Source organism: Castor canadensis, chromosome 16 (genome assembly GCF_047511655.1).
Source record: "Castor canadensis chromosome 16, mCasCan1.hap1v2, whole genome shotgun sequence".
Taxonomy (NCBI): domain Eukaryota; kingdom Metazoa; phylum Chordata; class Mammalia; order Rodentia; family Castoridae; genus Castor; species Castor canadensis.
Genome location: NC_133401.1, coordinates 23,267,307 through 23,281,899, shown reverse-complemented (window position 1 = coordinate 23,281,899; position 14,593 = coordinate 23,267,307). Strand labels below are relative to the sequence as shown.

The 14,593-nt window shown below is 51.9% G+C and overlaps 1 protein-coding gene and 1 pseudogene across 1 annotated transcript; one reads left to right on the top strand and one right to left on the bottom strand.

The window, feature by feature from the left end:
• Positions 1–2,426: 2,426 nt before the first annotated feature.
• Positions 2,427–12,200, bottom strand: Spaca6 (sperm acrosome associated 6). The gene is made up of 9 exons (XM_020155237.2): positions 11,280–12,200; positions 10,869–10,946; positions 5,660–5,728; positions 4,940–4,963; positions 4,526–4,603; positions 4,285–4,394; positions 3,765–3,921; positions 3,474–3,684; positions 2,427–2,517 (listed from the first exon to the last, which is right to left on the bottom strand). The coding sequence occupies exons 1-9, from the start codon at positions 11,488–11,490 to the stop codon at positions 2,484–2,486; spliced, it is 972 nt and encodes a 323-aa protein (XP_020010826.2). The 5' UTR covers positions 11,491–12,200; the 3' UTR covers positions 2,427–2,483.
• Positions 12,201–12,293: 93 nt separating this feature from the next.
• The window catches only part of LOC109689966 (sialic acid-binding Ig-like lectin 14), a 36,798-nt pseudogene continuing 34,498 nt past the window's right edge, over positions 12,294–14,593 (top strand).

The following is a 14,593-nucleotide window of genomic DNA, read 5'->3' as shown; positions in this document are numbered from 1 at the left end:
ATTGCCCCTCTCCCCTTCATCTTTTGCTTGGATGACTGCTGTAGGAACAGTGGCTCCTGCCTCCACCCTGGCCCACTGCAGTCTGCTGTCTGCACAGTAGCCATGTACATCAACTCATGAGCATCCTTGACTGAGGAACTGCTGATGACTTTCATCTTAGGGGAATTCAGACTTTACAGCAGGCCAGTGCCTCCCAGGACCTGGCCCCTGCCCCACAGGCTCTCTGACCTCACTATGTGCTCAATTCCTGAGGGCCTGCTTCAGCTACCTGGCCTCCTAGCACTTCCTCCTACATGCCTGGCACTCCCGTCTCAGCTTATGCCCTTTTCGTTTTGTGCCCTAAAAACATTTTTTCTTTTAGACAGGGTAACTCCAGCTGGCCTGGAACTGGAGGTCCTCCTGCCTTAGCCTCTGGAGTGCTGCGATTACAGGCAAGAACTACCACATGTGGCTGCCCCACTCTTTAACACAAATGTCTATATGGCTTACACCCTCATTCTCTTCTAGTCCTTACTCAAATGTCACCTCTTCAGCCAGACCTTCTCCAAAGACATTATTGCTACCTCTTCCCCCACATTATCCCATCTCTCTACGCTACCTTCTCTTTCATAGCTATATGACTTGACATGTACTTTACTTAATATTATTGTCTGTCATATAGTGGAAAATACATATTTGGTGTCTGCCCTCAGTTACTGACATACATCTCCAAAATCCTTATAATTTCCTGAGTGATGTGAGTGGTAGGAGCATCCTACACAGAGCTCCCAAGTACCTTGGAATTTCCTTCTGGATAGGAGCATCTTTAGTTCTGCTGATAGTCTTGCTGGGCTCCCAGATGGGGCAAGTCAGCTATCCCTGGGATATTCAGCCACCTGCCATCCTTGGGGAAGGAAGCAGGGTGGATATTAAGACAATAATCAACCGTGCTTACATCACAAAGTGTCCAGGAAAAAAAATGCTTAAATGACAATATGTGTCAATGAGAACTTGATAAAGATGATGTGAACACATCACATGCTGGGAGGGTGGTACAACTCCGTCCACAATGCCATGGGTATGGAAACTCCTTCACCCTATGTACTTCTTCATCTGGCTATTAATGTTCCTTTTATAATATCCTTTACAATGAACTGATAAATATAAGTAAATGTTTCCCTGAAGCTATGCAAGCTAGTCTGTTTTTCTTTGTGGTGCTGGATGGGGGTACATTATAGCATTTACAAAAGGTCTTACAATGTATCAAACATATCATAAATTCACGCCCCTCCACCATTCTCCTTGCAAGCTACTCTTGACTATTTTTGAATTAGGGATGAGGTACAGATTTTGGGAACACCCAGCTTTGTGACCAAGTGGACAGAAGTGTAGGTGCCCTGACTGGGTACTATTTATGACTAATATCTAATGTGTGGGCAATCTTGTGGGCATGATCCCCTCAGAGTCCTGGAGTTTGACACTAATTTAGGGTAGTTGCTTTCAGAACTCACTTATATCATAGGGTAATTCCATTGGTGGCTGGAGAGTTGGGGAAGTGGTTGGTAAGGGGAAAAAAAAGTCCCACATTATATGGTGCCAGAAGTGTCATGAGTACAGAAAGTTCACCTTTATTGTTCACTGAATTGAATTTAAGTTAATGAGAGCAGATTTTTTTTCTCTTATGATTTCTTTACTGATTAAACACCACCTTAAAAATACCTGGCACAGAGTAAGCGTGCAACAAATATACACTAAGTGTATGAGTTAATGAAGGGGAATACATCAAAGAACAAGGATGAGTGCCTGCTCAGTGGCTTCCATTTTAGGCAAGGAAGAAATGACAAAATGAGTTAACACTATATCCAGAGGAGTTCTATGCACAAGCTAAAGTAGAGCAGTGCCAAGCAGTCATGAGGGGTCGGGGAATAAAATGATGTGTGAGCTGGAACCTTCACAGTAGGAGAGAGGTGAGCTCGTGAAGTTCAGAGGAAATTCATTTCAAGAGCCAAGAGGAGCATGGGTTGAGCTTTTGAAAGTTCAGGGGACCAAAAAAAATGGAACCCACTGGGGCTGAAAAGTAATAATGGGGACAAGGGAAAGGTGGAGACAGTAAAATAAAGACAGTGCTACCTAGCTAACTTCACACTATTTTGGGGATTAACTGGGTTAATGATGAATGGGGAAAAATGTAATAAAGGGAGGGGGAGAGAGTAGGGGGGCAGGGAGATAGAAATACTTTCTAGCACATGCTATGCTGGTAACAACATGTAACAAGGTTCTAGGCAGAGCTGGGCCCACGTGGCTCACACCTGTAATCCTAGCTACCCAGGAGGCTGAGATCAGGAGTATCCCAAGTGGGCGAATAGTTCGAGAGACCCCTATATCCAAAACAACCAGAGCAAAATGGACTGGATGTGAGGCTCAAGCAATAGACTCCAAACAAAATACAGAGCTGAAACATATTCTTTATTTTAGGGATGAAAATAGGATAACAGATACCTTGGTTAGTTGCCGCTGAGGTACCATCGAAAGAAAAGCCTGGGGAAAAGAGGTGTGTGCTGGAGAAAGGGTGGTTACAGAATCATGGGTTCTGGACCAGGGGAGATCTGGGTCTCAAAGGTGGATAGGGCTTGAACCCCTGGGTCTGAGAGAGGAGGGCTGGATGTGGACCCCTGGGTCTGAGGGAGGAGGCTGGGGCCTGGACTCCTGGGTCTGAGGGAGGAGGTCTGGGTCTGGACCCCTGATCTGAGGGAGGAGGACTGGGGCCTGGACCCCTGGGTCTGAGGGAGGAGGGCTGGAGCCTGGACCCCTGGGTCTGAGGGAGGAGGCTGGGGCCTGGACCCCTGGGTCTGAGGGAGGAGGTCTGGGTCTGGACCCCTGATCTGAGGGAGGAGGGCTGGGGCCTGGACCCCTGGGTCTGAAGGAGGAGGTCTGGGTCTGGACCCCTGATCTGAGGGAGGAGGTCTGAGTCTGGACCCCTGATCTGAGGGAGGAGGGCCAGGTATCTGGACCCCTGGGTCTGATGGGGTGACTGGGGCCTGGACGCAAAGGTCTGAGGGTGGAGGGTTGGGCCTAGATCCATGGATCTAAGGGAGGAGAGTGGAGTCTAAACCTTGGGTCTAAGGGAAGAGGCCTGGGTTTGGACCCCTGGGTCTGAGAGAGGAGGCTGGGGCCTGGACCCTTGGGTCTGAGGGAGGAGGATGGGATCTGGACCCCTGGGTCTGAGAGAGGAGGCTGGGCCTGGACCCTTGGGTCTGAGGGAGGAGGGCTGGGGCCTGGACCCCTGGGTCTGAGGGAGGAGGGCTGGGGTCTGGACCCCTGAGTCTGAGGGAGGAAGTCTGGGGCCTGGATCCCTGGGTCTGACGTGGAGAGGTGGATTCTAGACCTTGGGTCTGAGGGAGAAGGGCTGGGTCCTGGACCCCTGGGTTGGAGGAAGAAGGGTTGGGGCCTGGACACCCGGGTCTGAGGACGGGCATCTGGTCGCCGGGACTCACCACACCAGTACAGTGGCACCCACTGATGCGAAGGCAGCGATGGCTGCAAGCAGACACAGGTTGCCGGGCGTCAGAGCCCCGGGGCTGGCGATCAGCTCCCCCAGGCTGGGCCTCCAGGGCTCCATCATTTCCGTGTCGCGCGGCGACCAGCGCACCACTTCCCGGAAGGTGATCTGCAGCTCCGTCTCACGGCGCGGGGGCGGGCCCGTCACTGCGAGGCGCATACGTCAGTGGGCGGAGCCCCGCCCCTCGATCACGCCCCCTCGCCTCGGGGCCCCGCCCCGCTCACACCATTAAGAAAGAAGTAGAGCCGCGCCAGGGGGCGCTGGTCGTGCTTGATCACGCAGGAGAAGGTCCCCCGGTGCTTGGGCTGCACCGGGCGGATCCGCGCCACATACCCTCGGGCCTGCGGCAAATCTCGGAAGAAGGACACATCCTGAGTCCGGACCTGCGGGATCATTGTGGGCTGAAGCGGCTCCGGGACCCGAGAGTGCCTAAGCCTAGCTACCCGCTAGGCGCCCACTGGTGGAACAGTCTGCAAGCCCCGCCCACGCGCTAGGCCACACCCCCAGCCTTGGCTCCGCCCCTGAGCCTGTAACTCCCTCCGCATCCCTGAGTGGACCCTCGTGTTTCTTCCTAAACCCTGACTCAGCCCATACCCTGAGCCCTGACCCTGGCCCACCATCATTTGCCTCGATCTCTCCCTAAATCTCGGGACCTCCTTTTGCAAGAAGCTTGTGTGTAGACCGAGCTCCCCAAATCTTTCCCCGCTGCATTACTAAACCCTTGGGCTGGCCCCACCCCGACTCACACCTCCTCCAGCGAACTTCCAGGAATAGGTGATCTCCTCCTTTGGCAGCTGGAAGTTCACGACGCAAGAAAACATGGCCTGGTCCCCCCGATTCACCATGATGTCCTGAACTGAAGATGAATGGGGTCGCTCCCAGGAGCTCACCCTCGTCAGGCCCTGCCCATGTCACACTCCTTCCCCTGCTTGGGTCCAGTTTCCCCATTTGGTGGTGGTCCCGGGCACCTCCAGCCCCACTCCTCACCAGGACAATCCAGAGGGAGGTCGCAGAGGGTGGAGTAGCACCTACGGCAAAGGAAACGTCTGGCGATCTCCTGGACTCCTGTGGGGCGAGAACACAGGGCCTGGGCTAGTTCTGCGGTGGGTCCCCATCCCATGTGCATTGGGCCAGTATTAGGTTTGGGGTGCTAATGGTCTGTTTCATTTAAATGACTTTCACTCATGTCTGCTTTCTAGAACTCCTATAGGTTTACTTATATTTAGACCCATCTTCTATGAGATTTTTTTGAGCAATGCTTGGTTTATTCATTTTTCTCCAAGACTTATTGGCTCCTTAAGGTCTGAGGCCCACCCATGCTCTCCCACCTAAAGTCCCAGGTTTGGACCCCGACCACCGCATCCCTTACCCAGCATTCTAAGGTTTGGATTAAGTCCTTACCGCAAGGAGGGATGCAGGTCTGAACTGCAGAGAGAGAAGAGGGGTTACTACCAAGGAAGTCAAGGATGACTAAAAGTCTCCAAGGGGATGTAATGGGACTGGAAACCTTTCTCCGAAGGGGCTGGGGCCAGGCCTGCAAGTGACACCTGGGGGCGGGGCCAAGTCACAGCACTCCAGTCCCAGAGGGTGAGGCCAGGCCCATTGGGTTCCATTCACTGGTCAGGCTCAGGCCTACTGGTAGCCATCTATGAGGGTTGGTAAAGTAAGGGCAAATGTGTGCCCTGAGGAGTGAGCGGTCAGTCCCACAGAGGGTCAGGAGTAGATCCTAAGGAATTCTAGGAGGGGCCAGAGCCTAATTAGGAGGCCCAATTAGAGCTGTGGTCAGGGTAGGAGTAGTCCACTAAGCAGGCCCAAGAGAAGAGGGCACCTTTCTGGGTGTGCAGTTTCGAGAAGAGGCCTGTGCAAGTCTGGGTCAAGACCATGCCAAGACCGGTCCTAGCTGGACAAGAAACCTTTGGTCGAAGGGGCAGAGCTAGATGCAGAGTGGTCCACTCTGCCTCAGGAGTCACCACTAAGGGCTTGGCATAGAAGTCCAACCAGGAAGGGTGGACTGAGCGGAGCAGATAAGAGGGTCTCTGGAGTGGGGTTGCCTAATTGTGTGTGTGTGTGTGTGTGTGTGTGTGTGTGTCTGGGCGGGGGTGGGGCTGAAATTTATTTTACCTTCTTTAAGCTGCAGAATGACCTTCTTCATTTTTTCCGCGGCATTAGGGAATGCAACCTTAAAGGACCCTGTAGGGTGGAGCAGGGCCTTTGTAGAAACTTTCCTTACCTATGGCTGGCCTAGTTGGCAGAACTTCCTGTCATGGTGTCTGTAGCCCTTCCCTACCTATGTCCCTATCACCACATCCTCTATTCTCTCCTCCTCCCAGCCATCTACAGTGACAGCTGACAAGTCCCTGAGTCTCCTTCCTCCTGCCTCCTCTGTCTCTCTCAGATGGACAGAGCATATTCTGTAGCTCCAGGAAGGGGGAGGAGGATCAAATTCCTCACTGGCTGACCTAATTCCTTCTTCCTTTCAGTTCCATCCTTCCTGCCCACTTTCATTTCCCTTCATATGAAAAGAACTACCATTCCCCATCACCTCAGGGCCTTTGCACATGCTGGCTTCTGTTTCTAGTACATTTTCCTCCCAACTCCTACTCAACTCCTTGTCTTATACCTCAAGTGTGATGGCCTTAAAGGTTTACCATCTCCACAAATCTGTAGTCTAATCAAGTTCTGTTTTTATCTCTCAGAGTGCCCCATTTTGTGCATAGCTCCTGATTGCCATTGCCTGTGTGTACGCATTTATACTTACACCAATCATTTAAGTCCATCTCTTAAGTAAATATGTCCTTTTATAGTGCTGTGACAGACAACGCTCAATAAATGTGTAGAATGAATTCTACTCCAACTGGAAGTGGAGACCACAAGCAGTGGCCTATGACTAAATCCATTCCTTGGATGTTATATTTGGCTTGAATTTTTTTTTCTTGCCTTACTGGAGCTTAAACTCAGGGCCTACACCTTGAGTCACTCCACCAGCCCTATTTTTGTGAAGGGCTTTTCAAGATAGGTTCTCATGAACTATTTGCCCAGGCTGGCTTCAAACCGAGATCCTCCTGATTAGCTAGGATTACACAAGTGAGCCACCAGTGTCCAGCCTTTTTTTTTTTTTCTCATGCACTGGTTGCCAACATAAAAAATTTGGGAAAGTCACATAAAATGTTTGTCATCTCTTTGTGTCAGCCACTCCCTTTTTAACAAGGCACACCAACCCCTCTCCACAGCACCAGCTGCTATACTATTCATTTTTACCCCATCTTCACTCTTTTAGGTTCTCTATCCTTGGTGTTTTGCTTCAGACCAAATACCTCAGGGCCTTTGCACATGCTGGCTTCTGTTTCTAGTATATCTGGCTACAAAGTATTCTGGCATTTTCCAGTGGCGTTTTGCCAAGAACATGAATGGTTGGACTGATCTCATGGTGGAGGTGGTGTGGAACTCAGAAATGCGACAGGGTGTTAGGAACTGAATTGTGTCTCCTTTTCCCCCAAAATTCATATGTTGAAGTTCTTAGGTTCGGTGTCTACAATGAGTGTGCCTATATCTAGAGAGAGACTTTTTAAATAAGTGATTAAGTTAAAATGAGGTCATTAGGGTGGGTCCTAGTTCAGTATGAATTATGTCCTCACAAGAGAAAATTAGGAGCTGAGCGAGAAAATTAAGATCTGAGCTTTGATGGCCAAAGCTCTGGCAGTCATATAAGACCATGAGGGCAAAGGCTATACCCAAAGATGGCAGAACAGAAAGCTGGAAGGAGCTTAGGTCCCCAAGAAATTGGAGCTCTCCCTAAGTGCCTAACTCAAACATTATTTTATATGGGAGAAATGAACTTCTAGTTTGGTTAAGCCATTGCAGGGAGGGATGAAGGATCCTCTGTGACATCGTGCCATACAGAAGGGAAGCAATTGAGGGTGCTGGCCAGAGAGTGGCTGGAGTGGTGACCATACGGTGTACACTTGGAGCGAGGGGCACTGAAGCCAAGAAGTGGGTTCAGAATGAGCAATCTGAGGACTTAGAGGTCTCTCCTTGGCCACAGAGCAGGAGTATGGTCTAGAGATGGCAAGATGGTCAGGAGGATGTGGTCAGAGTGGGATGTTCAATGAGAGGCCAGGATAGTGGAGGATTCACCCATAAACTTAAATGGGCCAAATCAATGATTCACAGGGAAGGTGAGTGTGGGATATACCAAGTGACCCATTGGAGGGTGGAGTGGGTTTATATTTCCAGTAAACTGGAGGAGTAAAGATGGAGGAAAATATTTCAAACGGGGCAAGGGGTGTGAGTTTTATCAAGTGAACCATAAGAAGGTGTAGAAAAGAGAGTGGCATATCATTAGGAGCTCTTACTGTGGTTCAGATTGTCTGGGTTTGAGTCTTGGCTCTTGCATCTGTGAGCACACCTATCTCATACCTGAGGAATCCATCCCAAGCCCTTCTTATGTGACCTTGCCTGGTGACTTAAGTTCCTGATTGCTTCCTCATACATAAAATGGGAACATTTAAGGGTAAGGGTATGGGAGGATTAAATGTCAGACAACACAAAAGCATCCTCATCCTACATTGATGTCCTGGATAAGATAGTCTATAAAACCTTTCACTGACTCACTTTGGATGCCATTGGTATTACAGAAAGGAGGGCAGCTATTATTACCATCTCCAAACATGAGATGGAGAAACTGAGGCATGAAGTTAAGGAAGTGGTCTAAGGTCACACAACCACGTCTGAACAGAGGTGGTCTAGCTCCAGAGCCTCCAAACCTAACTGTTCATATGGCATGTGACCCTCTCTTCTATACAGTTTCCGTGTCTATTACCCAGTTTGCTTCAGACTAAAGTGTTTAAGATTTGGGGATATTTAATAATTTTTGTAGTATTTGCATATGCATAATCAGCTATCTTTGGGATGGGACTCAAGTCTAAACATAAAATTGATTTATGTTTCATATACACCTTATACACAGAGCCTGAAGATAATTTAATGTAATATTTGGAGTTCACCTGAATTTTGACTGGGACCTGTCACATGATGTCATGTGGTGTCATGTGGTGTCACATTCAAAAAGCTTCAGATTTTGGAGTATTTCAGATTTCAAGGCTATGGATGTTCAACCAGTACTCCACTATCCACTCCAGGGCTTATATATACCAAGTATATCACCTGAAACCACCAAGAGGCATTGCTAGGTTGGCCTCTAGTCAACCAGAAGTTGTTCCTCTCTCACCTGGAAGTTCTCCATTTCTCCCAGCCGAAAGTCATCCATGTCTCTGACCTGAAGTCATCCTCACTTTTTCCTCTCCCTCTCACTCACATGGTCTGGCTCAGTCCCTCTCCAAACATCTCCTGTCTGCCCTTCCTTTCCAATAGTCCCCCATCTGGAAAGTAGGAATATAAAATTCCATCTCACTGGGCTGGTGTGAGGATATTATTTAGCAGGATAATTAGCACAAATAACTGCCTGGCAGACACAGCCCCTCCCAAAGCACAGGGTAGGTATGGCATACAGTCAAAACTCCTGGTCTTCCTTCTCCATCCTCAGCTCAGACCTCATCTTGGCTCACCAGACCACTGCGACTGGTCTCCACACTCCATGCCTTTTTGATGGCTCCATGTCTACCCTGGCCCATTCACTACCAGAGATCTCTTGTTAAATCATAAGTAACATCCCATCTTTGTGTAAAACCGTCCAAGAGTGCCCCCCATCTCAAGAGTAAAAGGGGAAGTCATTCCAATGGCTTACAAGAGCAATTCTCAAGACCAGCACCATCAACATCAGCTAGGAACTTGATAGAAATGTCCATTTTCAAGCCTGTGTCAGACTACTGGTCAAAAAAAGAGAACAGGTCTAGCTATAAACATTTTAACAAACTCCCAAGAGATTCTGATGTACCAGAGGGCTTGAGAACCACGGGTTTGCATGGACAGACAGCCATGTGACCCATGCCACCTCTCTGATTTCATCTCCACTCCAGTCCCACTCGCCCCAGGGCCTGTGCACTGAGTCTTCTCTCCAACTAAGACTCTTTCCCCAATTATCTGGCTCTCTCCATCACCTAACTCAGGTCTTTACTCAACTAAGCTTTCTCATTTACAACTCTGAGCAACCTCATTATCAGCCCATTCTCTTCTCTGTTTTTCTCCACAGCACAAATCACCAACTTACATACTTTACGATTTTATTGACTAATTTTAGTGCCTGTGCTCCCCCGACTCCCCACCCCCATCATCCCAATAAGAGCAACTTGAAGGCAGGTTGTTTTCAGTTTGGTCCAGCTGTGTCCGCACTGGAGTTCCTGGCACATTCAATAAGCATTTGTTGAATGTATTGCACCAGTTTCTCCTGGCTTTCCCTCTTTCCCTCCAATGGGCCCCAGGGGGTCTTTCTATACACAGAGCAGACTCTGCACTTCCCCTGCCTGTAGCCTTCAGTGGCTTCCCAGTTCCTTCAGGGCAGAGCGTTAAGTCTCCCTTTTCCTCTGAACCCAGCATCTGTGTATCTAGCTGCCTCCAGGAGGTCCCCTGCACCCCTTACAGCAATTATGTCCTAACCCAGCTCATTGTCCATCATCCTCTGTTCCCACTTCAGTTCTTGCTTGCACGTTCCTCATCTCAGGGATGATCCACTGCCAACCCAGGCATGGAACTAGATCCCAAAGACAGTCTTCTAACCTTGACTCTTTCCTTCCCTAACTACTCTGTTCCTCTTATCCCTTGACTCCCTCTTCCCTGGCTCCTCTCCTCCCCTCTTCTCCATCTTCATGGCCTCAGCTCCAACCTGGGTTCAGCCCTCCACCTCTCTGGCTTGGATCCCACCCCAGCCTCCACACATGCACACACACACACACACACGTCTCACCCGCTGTCTAGGCTGGTGACTTGGTAGAAGTCTGGCCCTAGCTGTCACCTGAATGATCCACTCCACTGTTCCTGTCTTTCTGTCCCCTCATCAGCCATGCACATCACAACTGTGGAATGCCTTTGTTAGTTCTAAGTAACATATTTATGTGTGTCTTGGCCCAGAGGAAGATGTTGTTTCTGAGGTCTGTCTCACAGGGGACCTTCTAACACTGTGCCACTTTACAGATGTTGAGGCCAAGAAAGGAGCAGTAATACATCTAGACTTCATAGCCAATAAAATGTGAGCCACAGCCAGAGTGCATGTACCTGACCCCACCTGGCTTTAGATTCTGGGTTATTTCTACACTTCCCTTCAGTTCTTCTACATCATCTATGACTCCATTAGCTCTGGTGCTTTTTCCAATGGATACCCTAACTCACTCGTTCTCATTATCAACCCCTTCAAATCCAAACTCCACAAGACACTCACCCTGGGCAGCAGCCACCTCCTGGAGGGAGTGCATCATCTGTGTGAAGGTGTCGTGCAGGTTGTTTCTCTCCTCATAGTCTGAAGGTGGGCGAGGGGCAGGGCTGGGCCAGCAGCTCAGCCCAAACCAGGTCCCAGTGTAGACTTTCTATGTCTCTGACCTTGGCCTGCTACTCTCTGCCCCCTCTCTCTGGGTCTTCTCCAATTTATGTCCCCCTCTATGACGAATCTGTCCCAGTTGGTGCCCCCTCTCTCTAGGTCTCTGCCCTATGTCTCCATCATGGATGGCCCTTGCCTTTCTTCTGTGCGTGTCTCTCTGTCCTTGCCTGTATGTCAGTCTTTCCCTCTCCCTGAGTCTCTCTAGGTCTGGCCAACCCCTCCCCAGTGCCCTTCTTCATAAGACGGTCTCCTCACTGATTTCCATGTCTGAGAGACCCTCAAAGGCAGCCGTGAAGGCCTCCTCACACTGGTTGAACTCGGGGCCCTCCATCCCCGCAAACATCTGGCAGATTCGGACACGTTCACTGTAGGTGGTGAAGCAGAGGAGACAGGCCCAGGGCGAGGATGCCCTGAAGACCAGCAGGGACAGGAGGGCAGATACAACAGCAGCGCTCACCAGGGCCATCTCAGAGAGTCTCAAGGCTTGAGGAGAAGCTGGTGGCCTTTGTGAGGTCACTGCTGCAGGATGGGGGAGGGGCCAGGACCTGAGGTCAGAGGTTGGGTTTCAGTTGGTGGTCAAATGTCAGGCTGTATGGAATGGTATCAGGGGTCACCAGCAATGCCTAGGTTTAGTGGTTGGGCCAGATGCCAGGCTCCCAAGAACCTCACCTGTGACCCTGGATGTCCTCACAGGTTAAAGGGTCTCAGGGACCCAGAAGCCGGCAGTGCAATGTATGGTGGCCCTGACAGGTCCTAGGGTACGGCGGGGGAGAGGAGACAGATGGAGGCAGACACAGACACACTGAGTGCCAGAAGACAGGAAGTAGGCAAAGAGACAGAAACAGAGACACAGAGAGACATCAGGAGAGTCAGAGAACCAGAAAACCACAGAGACAACTTCGAGGAGCCTGAGGCAAGAGGCACAGAGACAGAGAAAGCAAAAGAGATATGCTGATGACAGAGAAACTTTCTGAGGGAAGGGCTAGGATATAGGGATGTGGACAGAGAAGACAGCCCAGCTCCTCCCAGGGTCACTGGGCAGCAATGTGGCCCTGGGGGTCCCCGCTGCCCCGTCCCGTGCAGGGCGCAGCCTGGGGAAAGCTAGGAGGCCGTATAGTGATCTCCTTGGGTGTCCTCCTCAACTATACAACCTCCTACCTCAGCCCGGGGGGCGCGGCAGGTGGACAGATCGGACAGATGGACAGACGGGGGAGGGGGGGGCCAGGAGGGCCAGGGAGGGTGGGGAGGGCCGGGGAGGTCCCAGCCGCGATGGTGAGCCCCCGACACAGACCCACAGACACGAGCTTGTGTGCGGCGAAGGCCCCGCAAGGTCGGTTCTACGGGTGGGTGCCAGGACCCAGGAGTCCGGGCCCCCGGCCCTCTCCTCCCCAAGGAACCCAGGAGTCCAGGCCCAGCCCCTCCTCCTCAAGGAATCTAGAAGTTCAAAACCCCAGCCCCTCTTCTCCCAGGCCCTGATATTTAGGCACCAGCCTTGCTTCCTCAGACCCAGAAGTTCAGAAGTCAGCTCTCCTCCCTCAGACCCAGGGGTCCAGGCCCTAGTCCTACTCAATCAGACCCAGTGGTCCAGACCCCAACCTCCTCCCTCAGACCCAGGGGTCCAGACCCCAGCCCTCCTCCCTCAGACCCAGGGGTCCAGACCCCAGCCCTCCTCCCTCAGACCCAGGGGTCCAGACCCCAGCCCTCCTCCCTCAGACCCAGAGGTTCAGACCCCAGCTCTCCTCCTTCAGACCCAGGGGTCCAGACCTCAGCCCTCCTCCTTCAGACCCAGAAGTCCAGTCAGGTACTTCCCTCCCTGAGAGAGGTAGAGCCTGAAAGGTAAGCTGTCTTCTAGGGTGCAGTTGGAAGGGCTCCTGACCTGTCTAGGAATTTGGCCTGTTGGGCACCTCTGCTCCTTCTCTCCCCTTCCTGGTCAGGTAGCAGAGACTCCAGGCCAAGGCTGAGGGGGTTTAGGGAGTTTGAACCCTTCAAAGCTCCCTGGTCATTTCTTGCTGTTTCTGCCTCTCTCTTTTGCCTCTTGATATTTATAATGATAGCAGCAATGATCCCTGAGCAATAACACCACAAGGCTGCGTGAGCCCGTCTTCTCTGACACCTCCCAGCCCAGGGGTGGAGGTGCTATCTGCATCCCATTTTGCAGGTGAGCAGGTTAAAAAGGCTAAGCCTCAGAGTGGAAGAGACCTGGCCAAAGTCAGCCTGCTGCAGGTGGGAGGAGCCCTGGGAGCCTGCACCTATCTTCTTGCCAGGCCACTGAGCTCAGAGCAGGGCCCCCTAGGTGTCTCTCCTCTTCCAGTTCTGGGGCTCCCTGTCCATCTTCCTGTGTCTTTCCACCTCCTTTCTTTCTTACCCTGTCTTTTCCTCTCCCTCTTTCTTTCTTAGTTTGTGTCTTACCTGACTGTCTCCTCTGGCATGTGCATGTCTATTTCTCACTGCTGAGCTTACTCTGTCCCTTTGCTGTCTGTCTCCATCCGCTTTTCCCCCCTCCTTGTATCTTCCCTCGCTCAGAGATACTTTCTCCCCATCTCTCATTCTTTTTTTCTACCTTCTTCTGTCTTTCATCCTTCTGTCTCCTCCCTCCCCTGGCTTTGTCTCATTCTCTCTGACCCTCTCTCAGTCTCTCTCTCCATGTTTCCTTCTCATTCTCACCCTTTTCCTCCCTACCCCCTCTCCGCTTTTCTATCTGGCTTCCCTCCCTCTCCCTCCTCCCATCTCCCAGTCTCCTCTCCCTAGGTCTCAGTCTCTCTCCCTTTCTCTCCCTCTTTCTCCTTCCCTCCCTCTTAGGTTTCTCTCCTCCCTCCCCTCCCCCCATCTTCTCTCTCTTTCTCCTTCCCTCTCTCTCTCCCTCCCCCTAGCAGCTCGGAGCCAGGTCTGGAGCTGGGGGTGGGGTGGGGGTGGTTTGAGAAGGGGCCCAGGGCTGGGGTAGCGACCTGCTGGGGGGGGGGGAGGAGACGCGGGAAGGGGGCGGAGAAGGAAAGGGGGAGGGGGCTGGAGTCGGGTCTGCAGTCCCAGCTCTGTTCCCCCTTCTCTCCTTCCCAACCTCCCAGACCCTCCGGCGGGGGCGAGAGTTGGGCCAAGGTGGGGAGGAAGGGGAAGGGAGGAGGCTGCCCCCGCGCCCCCCCCAACCAACCTGGCCCAGAGCCCAGGCCTGGGTTCCCAGCATGCCCCGGGGCTGCCTGGGGCCTGAGGAGGGGGGTGAGGGGAGCGGGGAAGTGAGAATCTTAAAGATTCCCGGGACCTGAGCATCTCCCTCAAACCCCAATCAGTTTCTTCTAAGGGAAACTGAGGCCCGGAGAAAAGGGTCAGGACTGGTTCAAGGTCACTGCACAAGGCCTTGGTGCAACTCCCTGGGTTCACAGACCGGCTTTAGGGCAGGGGTAGGTGCTGGACTTCCCCCAGACTTGGGTCCCCCTCCCCCTCTTTGCAGACCCTGGGGAGCCCCCAAGGGTCAGAGAGCAGACCCAAACAGTCTGGCACCATAGCAACCATCTGGCCCCGCCCCCTTAACCCCCGGAGGGCTGGACTCCAGCTGGGGCTAAGGAGGAGGTGGGGAC

Bases quoted from the DNA above. Each gene is read 5' to 3' on its own strand.
- Spaca6 (XM_020155237.2), bottom strand. From the start codon at position 11,490: ATGGCCCTGGTGAGCGCTGCTGTTGTATCTGCCCTCCTGTCCCTGCTG. The intron at 4,604-4,939 runs GTAAGGACTTAA...CTCGCCCCACAG, and splicing joins GACCTGCATCCCTCCTTGCG to GAGTCCAGGAGATCGCCAGA. The intron at 3,685-3,764 runs GTGTGAGCGGGG...TGCGCCTCGCAG, and splicing joins GCTCTACTTCTTTCTTAATG to TGACGGGCCCGCCCCCGCGC.